Raw genomic sequence first — 20387 nt, 5'->3', positions numbered from 1 at the left:
TTTCCTTGGCTGACAGGACTCACTAAAGCTTTTTATTCTCACACTGTACATTTTCCACTGAACACCCGTGGACCTACTCGATTGGACCGAGCCTTTAATTTTAAAAGACACTGACACCGTTTCACTTCAGTTTAACAAACATCAGGCATTTCCCGCTGTTTTCAGTCGGATCCGTTTTATTTCCACATCATTTTTTGGTCACTTTTTCCTCTATTCCGGTTGGATTTACAAAGGGCGTGTTTGGGCGAGCTGTACCGGGAGTTTCATCTCCTGTACTGGAGCGACTCTGAGGAATGACAGCAACTGGAACCGGACTGCGATCCGCCTGAACGGAGACGATGGATTATCAGGAGCTGGGAAATCATCTGGAGGAAAAGCTAACACTTACAGACAAATGTGAGTATCCTGGTCAATAGACATAAAAATTAGGTCATGAATAAGTAGAATGAAGGTGACAGCAGGGTGGTGGTGGGGGATTCTGAATATTACATTATTAATAATGATATTAACAACCACAATGAATCTGTTTTTATTTATCTATACACGCTCCGTCCAGTGATATGCCCGGAAATATTTCGCTTTTACAGCTGCTATAATACACGTAAATCTGAGAAAACAGGATGTTTGTCCCGCTGTCATTCCTCCATACAGCGGCTGTCTGCGTCTCCAACAGGCGGGTCCTGACCAGCACTAGAGCTGTGGTCTCCATTTCCAAACACGCCAGTGGTGCAGGGTGAAAAATGGCCCACATAGACAAACAAGGCAGACCTGACACTGGAGAGCTGGTGCAGCCCTAACAGCTCTGACAGCTATAGGCTATTACTAAACAGACCTCTCATTTATCTGCTTCTGGTGCAGGGATTCAGTTTGTTGCTCAAAAGCACTCCAGCAGCGCAGACACTGCTGCAGAGCTTTAACTCTGATGTTTTCTCACACACATCACACATCCCTGCCTTTTAGTGGCTGATTCCGGGACAACATTTAATCTCAGTGAAATCCTTAGAATTATGCACCTGATATTAGTGAGTCCCATTTCCTCTGGCGCTGTGAGGATTTGACAGTGACAGTTTTCTATGACAGGTCTATAATATGCCAGTACACAGATTGGTTGCTGACTTTTAATGTATTAAGTTTTTTTTAGTTTTGTCTCAAAAACCTGAAAAAGATTCATTATCAATTGTTAAATTCATCTAGTACTTCCTCTGATTTCTCAGTTATTTCACAGTAAATGTTTTTGCTGGTTGTCCAATAATGTTGTGGATGATGAAGGTCTGAAGATCTGATTTTGAAAGTCGTTCAAGTTGATTTTCTTTATTTCAGGAAGTTTGTTTGGATCTGGTTTTTATGAGACTGGTGAGCTGCTGCAACTGGGCACAGTTATAATGAATACGCTTGTATTTTAGCATCGTGCAGTTCACCTCCATTATATACATCTCCTCTTGACCTGTGTGAGAATAGTAGAAGGTGACTTTGTGTTCATTAGCAGAACCCCCAACCCCCACCCCCCCTTTTTTTTCATGTGGAGGGAGAAACATCAGCAGCAGCTTTTTATTTCTGCAGAGCCAGGCTCTCAAGGTGCTGTGTGTGTGTGTGTGTGTGTGTGTGTGTGTGTGTGTGTGTGTGTGTGTACATTAGCTTTTCAGAGGAACGACAACTATAGCACAATGGATACTGGAATTTAAAGATCAATATTGACCTCTACCGGTATTTGGGAGTTTTAAAAATTCAATAACAGTGTATCACCATATTAATTAGTATATATATTATATATATATAATATATATAACATGACATATGACATGAACACATAATGTCGTGCATGTTGTGGTTGCAGGTCAGGCTGCACTGGGTCGATCAACATGTGACGTTATCAGGAATGCTAAACGACGAAAAAGGCCAGGGCGTTAGATAAACAGAAACATTCTTTCTCTCTGACTGAGAGGTTTGAGTCTCACTGCAAAAAAGAAAAAAGAAAAAAAAAGCCAACCAGAGCTGTGAGATGGCTCATCTTCCCATATCAAAGTGATTTATTCAGGTCTGAGGTTGGCAGACCTTTAGTGTTTCCCCTAATGCATGAAGACCATCCAGATCCATAACACCCCCCCCCCACACACACACACACTTATCCTGCCTGACCTGATCTCCCCCGTCATCCCTCATACCCCCTGAAACCAGTCAACCAGCAACGTTACGCCACTTCATCACAGTGTGTTTTTGTGTCTGCTGCTGTCTGTGAGTCGATGCTACAGTAGGGCAGAATAGACCTGAGCTGGAGACACAGCTAGCAGCTTTCTTTCTTACTCACTTAGCGAGTGCTGAACTCAAACCAAGCCAAGACATGACATGTTCAAAGACTCTCTGTTTGTGGCTCACAATAGGAGTGGCACCGGCTTCTTTCACAGAGACAATTCACTGTTTGTGTGTCGCTGACAGAAAACCTCTAAAGGAGTTTCAGTTTTATAAATTACAAGTCCTTCTTTTTCCTGATATCTGCCAACTGTACTAACTTTTCCCTGCAGTCAGAGTTAAAACTGCTCTGTGGAAGTAATCATAAGACGTGGACTCCCTTTGTGGCTTCCCCAGTCATGCTGACGTTATGTTCTTGGCACGCCTTCAAGATCGCAGCCAGCCTGGAAATGTAGATTTTGGCCCAGAAACCTTCCTCCACCGGCTTTTGATTTGTCTCTATTAGTCACCCTACACTATTAAACTCAGGAAAAGAAGTCACCTCGGTCTGAGGTTTCCAGCCTGTAAACAGAGTAGAATTACTTTCATGTAGGACTGCAAATACTGATTATTTTCATTATTGATTAATCTGCTGATTATTTCCTCGATTATTCAGTTTGATGTGTAATTCTATTATTTCCCAGAGCCCAAAACAATGTCTAGAAATTGCTTGTAACCCAGTTACAGTACATTCAATTTACAATGATATAAAAGCAGCATATCCTCATTTGAGAAGAAAGAACTAGAGAATTTTTGCTCTTTAAATGATTGTAACAATTGACCGTTCCCGTGAAGATCCACTGTTCAATGATAGTTAGCATCTGTAGCCTGTGGTGATTTATTTGCTCTAATGTGAACTGCAAACCTTATTCCTGCTTACTAACATGTTTAGAGTTTAGCTTAATCCAGTGTTACTTCCAAAGTGAAGGAGCTTTTCATACATTATGGGTTACAGGTTATCATTCCCCGTTAGCACATCCACAGGCCAATATTTCTCATCTGGAAGCTGGATGGGACTGTGTCAAAGTTAATAAGGCTAATATTAGTAGTTGTTTATTGAATTTACTGACATTTATGCCCCAGAAATCAAGGCTAAGCTATCCATAGCCTTGTCTCCTAAAAATGACGTTTCTAAACAAATAAACCGCAACAGCAAATATGTTTTCACGTGATCACAACCAGTTTTCCATAAAAACAATGAGGACATGTCGTTCTTTCACATGCATACATGTTGATAGTGAACATATCAGTAACATGTTTTCTTGCAGAACAATACCCATTTGTATGAAGAATACGCTGGCTCTGAACATAATCCAGCCAGTGATTTGTTTCCTTCAAGTTGTATTGAAACATAATTTCTCAGAGAAAGGGTTGTTATCTGATATCATTTTGCTAAACACACTTTTTAGTCTTCATCCAAAAAGCCAGTATCCATATATATCATGTAGTTTTACATTACACTTCTTCATTTGGCAGACGCTTTTATCCAAAGGGACTTGAACTAAATTCAGTGCAGTACTGCAGAGTTTTCACACTGTTTTTTGTTGCATCTGAAGGAAAACTCAGGAACCTTCAAGACAAAGCTCCTTCAGTCACAGCTCTGCCAACTGTGTCTCATTTGCGGCCTGGGGGCTCGAATGCTTGTTCACGCTGGTGGGAGGGATGGGTGTGGACGGGATCAGCTAGAATGACTCTGAGAAAGTGGATGGCGAGTCGAGGTTTAGGCTCGTTGTTGTGGTGGGAGTGAGTGCCTGAATAAGAAGGAGAAGAAGAAAAGAGGAGGAGACAGAGCTCTTTCCTCTCCTTGCTCCACGTCAGCGATCCTGCGACCAGATGCCATAAATCACAGTCATGATGCTTGCACAGGAAAGGAGAGGAAACGCTGCGTTCTGCTGCTGAGTCTGAAGTAGAAGGAGAACGATGCAGCTTCCTGAGAACTTATGCACAGATTAGTCATGTTTGCCTTCGTATCCAGCATTCAAAAAAGATGAAGTCGTTGATATTGATAATCCTGTTCACACAATAATCCTGTTAGGGAACGGTGTGAGGCAGAGTTCTGTCATATCACATTTTATAGATTAGAGTCATTGTAGCAACACGTACTTTTCTCTACACATGTGTCTGTTTTAGAACAAATGTGGAGTGAGTAGTGAGAAACATTAGAAGCAGACATATACTCACTTTTTGTGATTCAACGATATGTGCAGGTACTTACGCTAACCAGTAGTTTTCAGGTCATATCACAGCTGTGAGGGACACATCAACATTTTTACTGATTTAATAAAAGGAGTCAGACTCCTCCATTTCTAAAACCAAGCAGCAACAGAACAACTTCACTTCAACAAACAAATAAAACAATAAGTCAAAAATCATACATTTGACCAGCTTTAGTTTTCCATGCTCTGTGTTACGAAAACCTATCTATTGGTACCTAAAAAAGTATGTGGTCTGATATCCTGCGCTAGTTACCGAGAACAGTTCGGTGATTTTGGCCGTTCAGCACAATGTTGCTCTGCACTTGAACGTAGCTTTAATATTCCAGCTGAAGTTCACTTTGAAGTATCAGACAGAGCCTGTACAGTATTGATTGTGTCCTCAGGGCCTCTGCAGCGAACCCAGAGGAACTCCCCATCTTTTTGTTGATTCTGAATCTCAACCACTTTTCACGTCTTTGGACGCGGGACTGTCCATTAAAGTTTAATTGATCGATATTAATGCAGCTGAATTGATCTTTATTCTTGAATAGTCAACTAGCTTCTTACTGTGTTTGTGAAAAGGGCCTTCATTTCTTCCTTTGAAGGAAAAGATGCAGAAACAGGAAACATTCCCTTTAATAACAAGACTTTATTAGAATTTAGTATTTAAGCTTCAGATTTATTTGTTTGCTTCCCTTCCTGTACTTGTCCCTCCTTACCCATGAGGCCTTGCAACATGTACTAGATGTTTCTGTTGATGTGCTACTCCAATCTCAGGGGACTCGCTAACAGATGCAGCCCCCCACTCCTGCTTTTAAGTGTGCTTGTGTGTGTGTGTGTGTGTGCGTGTGTGTGTGTGTGCGTGTGCATGTGCGTGTGCATGTGCGTGTGTGTAAGTGTATGTGTGCGCACGTGTGTGTGCGCATGTGTGTGTGTGTATGTTCGGAAGCCCTGATGTAGCTACATTTGGTGCATGCCCACTCAAAACTCACAATCACACACACGTGTGTCTGTCACTGAGGCTCTAACATTACAGCAGATATGATGGCGGATGCTTCTGCTAACAGACGGCATCATAATTTCATCTGGCAGGACAAAACTAATAAAAACAGCATAGTATATGATCAGTCACCTTGACTGAAAACAGATATGACCTGTAGTTCCTGAACATGTTCATGTTGTTTGTTTAAGAATCTGTAATCATGTGACGTGTCAGATTCTTTTCAAACGTCTCCAAGTGGTTTTCTGCTCTTCAGACAGATGTTTTTAAAAGGCAGATGAGCAGCACCAGTCAATTAATGATTTCTGCAGTCTCACACCACACTGTTTCTTGTTTTACTCACGCCAGGCTGTGGTGACCCAGCTAGCGCCTCATTAATGATCTTTGAACTTCTCCATGTTTTCCTCCGGCCTTCTACTTGAAAGTTTTCAGTTTACACCACACAGCTTCTGGTTTCCAAATTTGAGGAGTCTGATGATGACCTGCGCTGACCAGCAGCACCCAACAACAAGAAACAGGAAAACATCGTTCATAATTTGTGGTTTGCCAACATTGTTATGAAGAGAGCAAAGAGAAGAGAAACCGTTTTTACACCAAATCAGATTTTTCTTTTTATTGTTTCACATTTCACTGAATTTCCAAAATAAAACTTCTTGTATCTGTTGAATTCTTCCAAAAGAAAAACACGTTCTGCTGAGGTAAACAGAGCTCAGTGGATGTGGTTCCTTGGTCGGCCATTTTTTTTTATGTTGAAAAAAGTTTTGATTTACCCAGAATTCATTGTACCACAGTCTGGCTTAAGATAGTCAAGAACTAAACTGTTTTGTGCAACAGCTGATTTAGACTCGGTCTATCTGAAGTCTGATTGTTTGTTAAAGTCTGTGCTCCTGGTGTTATTTCAGTGCAGTCGATGCTGCTGATTGTAGTGAATAGAGACCCTGAAGCCACAGCTTCATATCATGTATGAAATGAAAGAATGGATGAATTCATGCATGCTTAATGTATTAAAGGGGCTAAGCTGTTGATACAGGATGTAAACAAGCTTTAAAAATGTCAAATTGTGCCACAGGCATTGTTATTTTTTCCACCTGCACTTCTTATTACTAAAATATTTATAACATTGAATTGAAGTAAATAATTTTTGCAGACCTTTAGCAGAGTTCAATCCTACTTTCATTTTCAATGTCACCATATAGATGATGACTGACAATTTCTTCTCCAGCAGCAGATTTTTGCAGACTCAAGTAGGAATACATAATAACCAAAAAGATTATTTAAAAAAGAAGATTTTAGCTGCAGTTTCAGCTAAAACATGATTTTCACGTTTTACACATTCTGCTAAAACAAAGATTCTGATTAATGGAATTAAACTCAAGAAGAATAGAATATGTCCTCAACAATTACAAACTATTCATACTATGTCAGGGGCCCAGTTCCTCATAATAGCTTAACTTTCAATTAGTAGTTATTATTATAACCAGGGCCCCATTCTTGATTAATGAAAGAATTGTTTGGTGAATAACATGACAGAAAACAAGTTGCCATATATGAATATAAGAACAGTTGATAACCAAAAACATTCCATTTATTATCATAAAAGACCAAGAAAACCAGCAATTATTCACTTTTTTTTTTTTACTTTTTCAGCAATAATTTTAACCAAAGAACTAGTCAGTCCCAATATATTTCAACTCACAGTCAGACATCACACCCTCATGGTGATAAAGAATTATATGAACTGATTTATCCAGCTTTCACTTTGTCATTTGTTGACCTTCTGCAATCACTCTGAAACAAGACCTCAGCTGAGATTAAACTTAGGCGATCATCACACCTCACCACGCTGCCAGGTCAACATGAGTCATCCAGACACAGTTATGTCCTACTTTATGAGTCCAAAACACCACGAGTGTGGCGGGGCAGCTGTGGTCTATATACACTGCTGTTGACTTGATTCTGATGTTTCCACCACAAAAAGAAAGTCAAGACTTTGGTCCTGAAAACTCCTAAAAAATACATTTCACTATCAAAAAGTTTAGCCTGGTTTATACAGGAAAAAGAAAATGACTGGATGTGATTAGGAGTGTGGCGGTGAGTTTCTTCTGAAGCTTCAGCTTCACTGATGAGACAAAATCATCACATCTGTGACTGTGACCTTCTCAAACTGATACAGAAAACAAACATGAATGCCACATTTACATCATGTTTTTTATACTGGTGCTCTTTTAATCACATGTTGTACCCACTTCTTCTGCAATGATTTCATTGCACATCACCGGAGAATTAGCACCAACAGCTATATAAGAACAAACTCTTAATATTTGCATAACACCAGTGTGTGGAAATGCACATTCATTTACACTCTCTTTTGCAATTTTCTCCAAATTTGGTTAAAATGGTAAATAAATAAAGGTAAATTTGGATGGAAGCCGACTTCAGATGGTGTTACGTAGCCCTGCTCTGATTGGTCCAGTCTCAGTGTAGATTCTCAGTAAACACCTGAGTCATGAATGTGTTTGTGTCTATATGTTGATGCCTGATGATGAAGCCTGATGAAGATCCCTGTTAGAGCAGATCTCTGATCCAGCACCTGTTTTTTGGTAATGAGCTAATAAGATAATAAATATATAAATCTGAGCAGTTCAAGCTTTCAGTGCTTTTTGATTCATGGTCATACAGACACATTTTGGTTTGTACCAACTGTTCGTGCTGCATTTATTTCTTTTATCTTTTTTATCTGTTTGGCCTTTCACGTCTTGTGATCAGCAGTTTAGATTTGTACCCTTCACCCTCACAGAGTGAATGAGTGAGTGAGTAAAATCAGAGTGAGTCAGCCTGGTGCAGCTCATTCTCTCCTTCCTGTCGCCTTCAGCCTAAAGAGAAACCTTGTGTTAACTTGTGCTTATTTACATCATTTTAACTGTTGCTGTTGTCGTAGAGACATTGGGATGAGGTCATGGCTGAGGAAGTAAAACTCCCTGACCACGACCTCAGGCACAACAAACCACGCCTCAGCTATTTTCTGTCTGTCTTGCAGAACAGCTTTTTCTCAGCTTTTAAAAACAGTTAATAATCCTCTCTCTTTTTTAACACCTTTGACCTTATTTTGAGTATCAACCTTAAGTTCCTGAATAGAGAAGAAGGAAAAAGTGAATAATAGATGATCTATATATGATTCATGCTTGGCTCTGTTTTATGTTTTTGTGACTGGGTAACCCACTTCTTTGTGGTTAGAAGCATCTGCAGACAGAGGAGTAACTTCCTGTCGCCTCTGATGAATCTATTTTAGCTCTCATGTCAAAACCCAAACTGTCTTTGTAGTATTTGTACTTTTAATAGCTTGTCCTATATTGGATGTTTACTATTATAAACCAGAATCTTGTGTCCTGATCAGTCACTTTTTTGGTTGTTTGGAGCAAGAAGATAAGTCACTTTGATTTGTATTAAAGAGTCATTTCACCTAAATAACATCAAGTCCTTTCATACAACATTTTGAGTTTTATCCTCCTGTACCATGAAGGTGAATGGACTTTAGTTTTCAGTGTTCACTGCATCTTATTTACATTATTACATTTGATTACTCTTTCCAACAGTGTTGCTCTGGATCATCCTCAGACCTGGAGACAGTGTTAGAAGTTATTTGGATGGTTTATACTGTACCAGTTGGGTGAACTGACCCTTTAACGTGAGGCTGTGTAACTTCACATTCTTTCTGCTGCAAATTACAAGTTGAATTCATAAGCAATAACACAAAACCTTGCAAACCAGTAAAGTCTGGGTTTCTACCACAGCCAAACTGGTTAGCTGGTGGCTAATGTTAGCAAATTCTAGATACATATTTCAATGTAACTGACATTAGTATTATTTCCAAATAATTTATATTCACTAATTACATTATTATATGGGCTTACATAAGCTATAACCCTCTTACAAGCTTTGAAATTTAAAACCGCTGTTGAGTTCAAACTCAGATTAAAGAAAAAAGGGAAAAAACTCTTTTCAAACGAGGAAGAGAGTCATAAGGGATGATCCGGAATTAAGTTTCACTTTCAGTTTCCAAGGGAGTATTAAAGAGGTGCACCGCTGTGTTGAGGGGAAAACAAATCACAGACAGGTAACACACCTGTGTGGACTCTTGACTTCTAAGCAGAGACAGACATCACTGTTCAGCTCATTAAAGACACTGCTGGTATGGATTACATGAACATTATCAACCAGAAGTATTGCATTTAGTTCAGGTGTACACGTGTTATATAATTTTGATAAATATTAAATGATTGATCTGTTATGTTAAGCAGCATGTATGGCATAGTTTGATTCGATTGATCAATTTATAGATGTTTGTTGCTCTTACCTGTTTGAGTTATGGGGATGTGAATATTATTTAAAATTATTTAAGAATAACGCTGCAAACAAAAAATGTAAGAGTATGGTTTATTGTTCTTTACTAATAAGTAAACGAATGTACTGTAAAAATATTTGGTTAAGTAAGAGGTAAATAATAGTTAAATGAGGAAATATCAAATTTAAAGAGTGGATGTATTTTATTTTTGAGAATAATAGATTTCATGTGCAATTTTCTTTTGTTTCTTCAAAGGTTATCAAACTAAAAAACTACTTAACACTCAGTATCAAAACAACCTGGACTGAGGATAAAAGAAGGAACGTAAAGTGAGTTGCTCTGTGCGTCCTTTAAAGGTAACCAAGCCATTTTCAAGTTTGGCCAGGAGGTGAACAAAAATCTGGTGTAACTTGACAACAACTCTGCTGGAAACCTTAAAAAGTTTCTGCTAACATGTCTTCACTCCAAGTAAATCCACGGTCGTTGGCTGAAACGAGAAGCTATTGTTTTCTACTTCTGTGTGAAATCAAAGGCAGATTGTTTCAAACATTACGGTTAAATTTATCATTTTAAATACAACAGGTGAGAATGGAAAACCTGACGGGCATGAGAGTGGTGTCACTAAGTGAAAGGTCAGTTCACTTCAAGCCAGACTTGCACAATAAAGAGAAAATGCAGCATTCTCCACAACTAATGTCAGAGTGAGTGGTCTGTCATTGAAACCTTGCTCTTTCATCAGTACAGACAGGCAGCAGTTATCCTCTGTGACACTGATTAGTGGCTCTGCTTGTTGTTGTTCCTGCGACCTGAACTCATTACGAACACAGCTGTTGGTCCGGTGACCTCACGGAGTGACAGGAAACTGGATGTTTGTTGCCCGAGAGTGTTTCCATTTTTTTATCCCCAGAGGAAGAGGTGGAGGAACTGTCCGTCAGGGGCACATGTGCTCCTTGATGTGTTACTTGGTGAAATCTCTGTTTTTGGTTCTTATATTTTTAGAGTCAGTTGGTGTATTTGTGCATTTTGTGGAAGTAAAAACAAAGAGATTTTATCCTGTTGCCTTGAGTACACATACACTCTTCCCTTTAAGTCCTCATGTGGACGACGTAGTCACATACAAAAGACACATTTGCTGTATAAACATGTGCAGGGGAAACGTGGATGCCAGGGATTCCTGAGGTTGGCCTGACCCAGATCCAACATGTCCCACTCATCACAAAGACGCACACACACTGACACACACACACACACACAGACACACACACACACACACACACACACACACGCATTAACACAATCTCATGCACATTACTCCAAACAATAGATTGTGACCTGCTTCACATGGGGCTCACTGATTGAAGGGGTGGTTTGATTTTAATATTTTTCTTTTTGCTGAAGCTAAAATGAGACAAACTTTTGATGTTACATTCTTAATCTTACAGTATGGAATAAATCTTTCTAGAATATATACATACATCCCCAGCAGCTGTAGACAGGAGTAAAAGTTTGACAAAATTAAATTGAATTAAATTTTAATACTGAAATGAGCAACTTTGAGTATGTCACCATCTTAATCACTAGGTTGCCATGACACCCCTTAAAGATGTAGTTTTTTTACTATGTGGCTGAGCTGATGAGCTCAGCTAAACTAATCTCAGTTATCTAACATAGCTTTGAACTAGATGAATCTATGACTGTGTTTGACCCCCTTCATAGAAAATGAATAAGTGGCAGCACCTGTGTGTTCCTAGCGTTAGCATTAACAGCTGTTTACCTACCTGTTTTGACAAGAGCTTCGCCATTGTTGCATTTACACCACAAGATGCTTTAATGTGTCCTCTGAGCAGCTGCTTTTTCAGGGCAGATATGGCACTACAGTGACTCAGTATCGGAAAGTGATGAGACAGTCTGACCAGGCCGGGGCTAGCTTGTTAGCATGCTAACTTCAGTACATGAAAAGAAGTGATAGAAATAGAAGAAAAACAAGAGGGTTGCTTTCCACCTGTGGAGACAGCTGTTGGTGAGTAAACAAATTAATTTTGATGCCAAACTCAAAACGTTTCTTCTAGACTGGTGAGTAAACAGCTGTGCTAACAATGCTAACGTTAGCTATGTAGTAATAGCAAAACTTATAAATAACCTTTAAAGGGAACATCACACTACAAAACCAACATAACAGAAAAATACATGTATCTTGCAATTCAGGGACTTTGTTTATTAATTTCATGTTTTCATAGATAATGGAAACAGCAGTTTACTACATTATTTCTGTCACATCAAACCCACAGCTGAATGCACAAGTTTACACCTTTTCTCAGCAGCATTGTAAAGGGAACTCTGGGAAATGCAGTGCAGTACTTGCTGAACTACAATATCAATCATAAGCATCCGTGGCTCGATGTGGCTTCAGTTTGGCAGGTTACCAGCTCTCATTTGGACATCGTACCCTGTCTGATTCTATTATTGGTTAAAACAGTTTTTATGCCCGATGGATTAGGATTTTACCAGCCAACGTGGCCCACACACAAACAAAGTAAAGTTTCCTGCCCTGTCTGTGCAGTCAATCTGCTGCACCACATGGTGCAGTTTGTGGTCACTGTGCCGTCCCGAGGTGCCTCCACAGAAGCCAGCCCCTTTTATGGCCGACATTCTCAGTATGGTGCTTATCGCTATTTATAAACCTGGAGTCTGTCACAGTGGCACGGAAACCTGAGCTGACTGTGGAGGGTTGAGGAGCTGAGGGGTGGGGGTGGGGGGCTGGGTGAACATCAAGCTGAATTTGTGTTTCTATGTTAAATGGAGCTCATCACATGTGATAAGATGCACTTGTTGACTTTATGCTGAGCGTTTCTGAAAGGCTGTATGAATCTTTATTGTTGTTATATTTGAAACATGACCATTAATGTGAAGGCCACACATTTCAATGAAGGTATTATCCCATATTATAATTATGATTCAACTAGAATGTAGCTCAGCGGTTGGTATAAGATGCACTTATTGTCAGTGGGACATGTAAACAGGAAGTGTACAGTCATGTTTTCATGGATTCAATTAGCTGTATGCTGTTACAACTTGAGCCCCATTTCATTTGTCCTGTATTTCTTAGCACCATATAAAGTCAAACTCATTCTCAGCAGTGACTCTTCACAATGTTCTCATGGACAGACATGTATCAGTGGATTACTGTGACAGTGAAGAAAACATGAGGATCACTCCTGAATCTGTAGGGAGCATCTCCTTTTGATAAATTCTAAGTCAATTTGTTGTTGTTTATTAATGATGCACAGTGGACATGATAATATCCAGGGAAAGTGTAAGTCACACTGAATCTACAAAGATGGGTATCATATCTGTATGTGTGTCTGGCTGAGTTATGGCTGTGAGAAGGAGTTTTTGATGCAGATTCTTTCAGTTGAATACAAAGGGTTTTACTGTAACTTCCTTTCTTCCATGAGCTGTGTGTGTGTGTGTGTGTGTGTGTGTGTGTGTGTGTGTGTGTGTGTGTGTGTGTTGGTAAAACTTTAATCTAGACGAATAAATACATTTCAGATCCATCAGAAAGATTTAGTGAATCATCTTGGGTGTAATATTTCTTTTCATGTTGTGCATTCATGATTTCAACCCATTTCTGTCAACCACATAAAGTCAAACTATGCAGCTATTGCTGAACAGCAGCTGCTGTAGCCAGAAAAAGGCAATTAAAAGACGGTGAATGCTAATGCACACATAGTGTCTGTAGATTAATAGCGTATAAAGAAGTGAGTCCTAATGAAAGAACCAATCCCAACTTCCCAGCAGTTTGTGACGGATCACGTGTGTTTGGAACTTTTGATTTGACTTTTTTTAATTTCCTCCCTTTGCTCCTTGTTTGTAACTAAAATAATAATGTTGGATCAGATCTGATGAAAGCAGATTTGCAATTTATCATCATGTCATCATAGGACAGATAACTACACACAGTTCAGTCTCTGTGTTTGTACTGACATGTTTGTTCATTGTTCTTCTTCTGACTTATTCTTTATGTTTAACACTTCCACTGGTAATCATGGTAACTTACAGAAAGTGTGTCTTAAAGGGCCCAAAGTGTCAGCTAGAGAGCCCTCATGGACCTGATGGTTTTACCCTCATGGACTCACTAGGAACGCGCCTCAGAGTCTGTGAGGGTGGACGTTGGGATCGGTCCAAAGAGTCACAAGATGAAGAGCCTCAGTAACACTAGTTACTCAGCAGAATCTATCTGAGGTTTGTCTGAAGCTGCAGGTCACATCAGACCAAGTTAGAGTGAAGCAGTAGAGTTTATTGAATTGAGCAAAGCTGCATTTTATTGCTCATGAATTAAATGTTCATTTGTGAGACAAGAATATTCAGTTTCTTCTTTCAAAGGTTTGAACTGTAGCTCATTTATTCAAGTGCTGCACACAACCCCCATACCCCCCCTGCACTCATGGTAATAACTAGTTTGAGTGAACTGTGCAACATAAACCAGACTCACATGAGGGATCTGGTCCTCTGACATTGTTTCTAGTTTCCTAGCTTTTCGTTCCGGCACTTATTGGTTTAACGGCATTACAATTACAACATTACAATAAACTAGACACAGTCCAGAGCACAAAGTGCAATATCTAGATATTTGGGAGATACATAATGGAAGAGCAAGAGAGAAAGGAGTGTCTCTAACAATCATCTTCTCCTGTAAGTGTTGGACACTTTCTACTTAAAGAAAGACAGTGAGTCTTTTTTTTACAAGGTTCAATGTATTCCTCCCTATAAACATGGAAATTGCATTTGTCCCATAATCAACCAATGATAATAGGAAACATTCAAACCACAGAATGAAAAAAAACTGATTGTTGTCTCGTCTCTAGATTTACTACATTTGTCTGATGTGTATAATGTTTTGTTATGGTGGCAGTGTGATCAGCACCACTTGCTAATGTGCTTGACTTGACTTGTCTGTCTTTTAGCTACAATACTGTGAGTCTAGGAACTCAGCTGATCTTAGTCATCATGATCGTTCCTTCTTTTGGTCTCTTACCGTTTCTCTTTCAGCCATACAAGGCTGGTAAACTGATCAGATTCAGATAGTCAGCCACACTTGCGAATAAGTAATCTCCTCCAGTGAGGACGAGACCTGCAATCCTCTTTTTGCCAAATCCTAATCCTTTTTTCAGCATCAGGTAGTCCGTCCTGTCTGAACATGATCCTTTTGATGATGATCTTTTTCTTCAGGTTTCTCTCTTATCCAAACACATCCTATTATTCCTCCATTAGTATTCTGTAGTGCAGCCTGTGCTGCCATTAAGCTCTGTGTTAAAGTACAGTGGGGGCAGTTGGAGAGGAGCCCAGTGTTAATCTGTGATTTTTGTGGTTCGGTGAGCGTTTGGACGGGTCTGAGCGTCTCACTCCATCTGCCCATTGTTGGCTGAGTGGAGTGGAGCCTCTCACCTTCCTCCCCCAGTATCTCTGAGCTCCCAGCTCATTATTTCTCCAGCTCTGTGCCTCTGTGTTTCAGTCTTTATCTCTTTTTGTCTTCTTAAATCCTTTTTTTCTCCTGTCATTACAAAAACAGCACTGCACCATTCTGCTCTCTCATTGTCCTCCAGCTCTCCTTTCTCTGTAAATCTCTCATGTCCTTGTAGAAGAATTTCTCTTCCTTCCTGCTCCTTCTCGCTCCCTGTCCTCCCTCCTCGCGTCACTGCAGCTCTGTACAGTTTGTCATCAATGTCTCCAGCGTGACGTTGAAGGGAGGAAAGACTCGGACAAGCAGCAGCTGAGCAGAGGAACGGTATCAGCGGGGATTAAAACAGGATGTGTTTTGTGGCTTTTCTCTCTCTTTGTCACCCTTCGTAAAGGTCACAGGTCAGGAAGTCTGGCCTCATGACTGGATCTGGGTGGAGACATGAATGGTGCTCATGTAAGGAAGTTTTTAAAATGTTGCAGAAAACATGATGTTAAATCGAGGACTGCAACTAACGAGTATTTTCTTTTTTAATAATTCAGTTAATTATTCATTTTCTCGACTTATTGAGTAGGGTCAGGGCTTCACCACCAATTTTACATGTATTTCTTTGGATATTGATCCATACTGTGGATTAAAGTTCAGGATATCTTCATACTCTGTAAATACAACACTGAAACGCCTTAGACACCGTTTTGACTGTTCAGTCTGTGAAAAGTCAATAACTGTGAAATCCCTCAAACCAGTTTCACAAAGTCCAGAGTCCAAAAATGATCAAACTGGGGAGGAGCTGGAACCAGGAAATGTAGTTGTAAAAATTAATTTAACAAATATTTAATTCTGAAACTTTTCATTGATTAAAAACATTTATCTAAACAAGTGGTGATGTTGAGTCAGAGAGACATTTTTAACACTCACCCACAATCTTATAAAATCCTCATGTGGAGCATTTTGTGCCCGACGGTGAAGTCAGTGAATTTACAGATCATTTGGCTCCGTTGGGATAATTAAGCAAATCTAGTGTTAATTATTCCCGTGATAATCACTATGTAAGTATTTCTTCTTTTTAGGGAAGAAAGTTTTACACAATCTCCATGTTTTCATCTTCCCCTTTAGGAAAATTCAATGTGTATCTGAGCTTCTCCATCCTTTTTATTTTACTGCTAATCTGCTGCTTTGGCTACACGCCATTTTATTTCCTCGCTGTTTTATTCCCAAGACGTTCATCTCCCCTGCTGCTGGTGTGTTTGACTCTGTTGACAGGAAGCCTTTTCTCTGCAGGACCTTTAGGGACACAGGGGGAAGTGTAGCATCCACAAGTCAGCAGCTGTATGAAAGAGATGTTAATGATTTCTAATGAAGCAAGAGCATTGTGTTAATGAAGCCACCGTAGGTTTATAGTGAACACACAACAGGAAGACGTCTCACATTAGACAAAAAGCAGCAGCGACAGAACAAACTGGACTCATGGATCATCAGGATGATCTCTGTTACTTTATTAACCTGCTGTCTTCTTCTCTTTCCATCCTGCAGCTCTGCCCCTGCAGACAGAGTCTCAGTCCATCCAGAACGGAGACAAGTCTTTAGGGAAAGACCTTCTGACCCCAGACGACTCGGCCGTCACGGACCTCTCTTCCAAAACAGACTCCAGCCCCAAAACCGAGACCCCCACCAAAACAGATGCCTCCTCCAAGACAGACGTCAGGCCCTCCACCCCATGTGGCAGCAGCAGCCCTCAGCCCAAGAAAGGTAGCGTTATGGATGTTTCTGTCGTTCAGTATCTGTTATATGTGTCTCATGAGTAATATCCACAGGCAGCACTGAGTGTCCTGTCTGACTCTGGTACAGAATCCAGTGAGAGTCAGCTATGGTGACCCCGAGAGGAAAACTTGATTCAGTCAGTCACTGAAATCAAAAAAGTCACAAAAGAAATAATAATAATAATAATAATAATAATAATATAAGATATAAAAGCAGAGTGAGAAGGTGGAAGCTTGTGAGCACAGGTTTTTACCAGTGAGTTCATGTTTTTTTGGATGATTGAGGCCAGTGAAGTACTTCTACAACAATCACATTTCCATATTCTCTCTCTCTCTCTCTCTCTCTCTCTCTCTGTCTTTCTCTACATATACTCTACATATACATATATATAACTTTACCCAGCTTAACACACACCATAACAACAGCCCCAAAGTAGACAAAAGTCTTTGGACAGGCCCAGTAAACTGAAATGTCAAATTTTTCAAACTCAAAAGAACAAACACAAACAAAACAATACAAAACATAAAGAGCAACATAAAACACAACAACAAAAAGTAAGACAATCTAACTCAATATATACATAATAAATAATATTGAACTTCCTCTACGATTCTTCTAATTTCAGTTTAGTTTTTGTGTAAAATGTACAGTCAGCGTTTTCTCTTACAGCTGCTTAGTGTGACTGTGTGACTGTATCAGTCTGTAACTGCTTCAGACTGTGTTATTATTGTTTTATGATTAAAATCTGCTTCCTGTCAATCGTTCAGTTGCTCCAATGATCCACTGCCGCCTCCAACTTTCTCTGAAAAACAAATTCACTTTGACCTTCGCAGACAAATCTATACTCCAAGTCTAGATTCAGTTGGATTCATGAATGATTTTCAACAGAAGTCATTGGATTGAATCATTCCCAGCAGACAGATGGTTGTGGCCGAAAGCCAAATCGTCATTTGTATAGTGTGAAGGGAGACTGACAGTGGAGGGGTAGGGGTGTTCTGGGGTTGGGGGGTGGGGAACCGGTGCATTAAGTGACGTATTGGTGGCCTGGGCCCCCCCGGCTTGTGAGATTTATTTTTCTCTGCATCTCAGACCGGAACCGTGTGGGGCCCAAAGGTGGGGAGGGAGGGACAGAGGAAATTCAGGTTGCCATGGAGACGGAAGGGCTGCAGGGCCCTCTGTGATTGGTTGAGAATACGCGGCATACATATTACATAGTGCCAAGAAGAACCACAAAAGGAGACGGGCTCAGCAGGCCCCCCAGGGGTCCTGGGTTTCAGTCTCCAGTTGTGGCTTTTCAGCCAGTTTTTAAGAATGAATGAGCGACACACATCCTTCTGTAAACTCCAGGACTCTGACTGTCAATGCAGATGAGGACAGCTGAAAACTAGGTGGACCTCACAGTTAAAGATACACATGTAGTGTGGAAGAGACAGAGCTGCTTTGACCTTGAAACTGAATCAATGAATTGAATCCTTCAGTTCTGATTTAAAATGTCCTTAAGTCTGAATGTTTTCTAATTTAAAAAGTGTCTATTTCATACCTATAGTTAATAATTGAGTAATTTTCTCAATTAGCTCAGATAATGTTGGTTTTATATTTCCAGTAAGAGTGGAGGCAGTTTGATCCTTATTGTATTTGGCTGGAGAACAACTCTTAACTTTTTCCCAGGCCTGATGGGATATACAATCATAATGATCGTAATAATGCCCTGTGGTCATAACTGAGAGCTTTGTATTTTTTCCCTATAGATTCAATGAGCTCGGAGCAACGTCAGAAACTTGCCAAGGAGCGAAGGGAGGAGAGGGCCAGATACATCGGTAGGAAATGATGAAACACAGACATTAAAAATCTCTCTTTTAACCTTCAACAAATTGGATTTTCCTCCATAAAATTTGATTGTGATGCATGAAGCGTGAATTTATTGTCACTCACTTGATGCATGCACAAACCTCTATTCTATTCTCTGTTTAACCTGGTATCAACTCTCTGCTCTGACTCTCTTATTGTTTCTCCTTGCACGGCTCTCAGAACAGCAAACTCAGCTGCAAGGTAAGGGCTTCATTGAAACCCTCAGCGTTCGCAGCGTCATGGCATTTGGGAATAATCAAACTTGTGATGGGAAACCCATTTCCTTCATTTCCCGCTGCTCCGGCCCGAACACTTGCACCCTTTCTTCTTCCTCCATGAATCGATTATTTGCTTTTCTGTCATTGTTCAGGTGGAGCTCACGAACCCTGTGAACTCTCAGCTGTTTCACTTTTCACTTGAATGTTTCTGCTGATGTAAAGTTTAAATTTGTTTTGACTTTCCTTCATTGCCTCCAGCTGCACGTCCCACACATATAATCATGGTTTTACTTTGTGGCTGCAGAATAGAGCTTCTTCTTATGAAAATATTTTTCTAGCCCAAAGTCTTGAAAGACTATTCTAGTTTTCAAACACAGGGTTTCTCCCTGTGGACGAAAGGCCAAAAGCAGAGGCAGCCAATCAGAGCAGAATTTAGTGGGCGTTTCCCTGCAGACGTCCCTCGGAGCCCAAGGCACTTGGCGTGAAAAATGAGCAGTCATTACCATGAACTGAGAGCAGGCCTCTCAGACAGATTAGATTTAATTACTACTTTCATTAGCATCAATAATGCGGCCATGCTGCACCAGGTTTCCTCTCAGGGTTTCCTCAGCTTCAGCTCTGAGATCAGTTCAGTTTGCTGCATTCTGCTTCTGTGTGTAATTGCATGGTGCCATGTTCAGGTTCTTTTCATGTTGAGCAGTTTGTTGAAAACAGGATGCACGTCACGGCATGTAGGTCACAAACATGATGCTGAATGTGTTTTTAAATAAATCTGAACATATTGTGAAGAACTGAGCCTTGTTGTTATGTAACAGCAGAATGTATATCTCTTCAAAAATGAGAATGTAAAACTCAAACGCATATCAATTCTGCTGAATAGAATCAGGCATAATTGGATTTTTTCAGGGATTGGATTTATGGAGGAGTGAGAAAGGCTTTGTCATTGTCGATGAGGCTCGTACCTCACAGCTTCTTTGGCTCATTAGTGAAGATGAGCTGCAGAAAACTGAACTAAATACAAAACACGTCTTTTCCTCACTGCTGCTTCCTCACAGAGCTCAATCCGCTGACATGTGCTTTAATACTGTCTAACATACCTATGACATAATACAGATCCAGCATGTAACCACCCACATCATTCTCCATACTGAGCTTTTCACTGTTAAAAATATGTTGTGGAAGCAAATTCATCTAAATGTGATGAGAAAAATGTAAATCTATAATATACAGCGACACAGCTGCTGTTTAATGTGAGAGGATTCATTGCTGTTTAATTGTCACAGCTTGGATGTGCAAGGAAACTGGCATCTGCTGGAGGCTGCAGTAAAACACAGTGGGA

The 20387-nt window shown here is 40.1% G+C and overlaps 1 protein-coding gene across 6 annotated transcripts in view; it reads left to right on the top strand.

Moving 5' to 3' along the window:
• The first annotated feature begins 34 nt into the window (after positions 1–34).
• LOC130183619 (MAP7 domain-containing protein 1-like) overlaps positions 35–20387 on the top strand; it is a 37501-nt gene continuing 17148 nt past the window's right edge. For 2 of the 6 annotated variants that reach the window (XM_056399203.1, XM_056399201.1), the window contains exons 1-4: positions 35–396; positions 16755–16970; positions 18731–18799; positions 19011–19031. In XM_056399203.1, coding sequence (XP_056255178.1) covers positions 339–396; positions 16755–16970; positions 18731–18799; positions 19011–19031 — 364 coding nt within the window. In that variant the 5' untranslated portion in view covers positions 35–338. The remainder of the gene's footprint in view (positions 397–16754; positions 16971–18730; positions 18800–19010; positions 19032–20387) is intronic. The other 4 variants (XM_056399206.1, XM_056399204.1, XM_056399202.1 and 1 more) reach the window with 3 other exon arrangements.

The sequence above is a fragment of the Seriola aureovittata genome, chromosome 16 (genome assembly GCF_021018895.1).
Source record: "Seriola aureovittata isolate HTS-2021-v1 ecotype China chromosome 16, ASM2101889v1, whole genome shotgun sequence".
In the NCBI taxonomy this organism is placed as follows: Eukaryota; Metazoa; Chordata; class Actinopteri; order Carangiformes; family Carangidae; genus Seriola; species Seriola aureovittata.
Note: the sequence above shows the minus strand (reverse complement) of the source record. Positions and strands in the feature narration are given on the sequence as shown.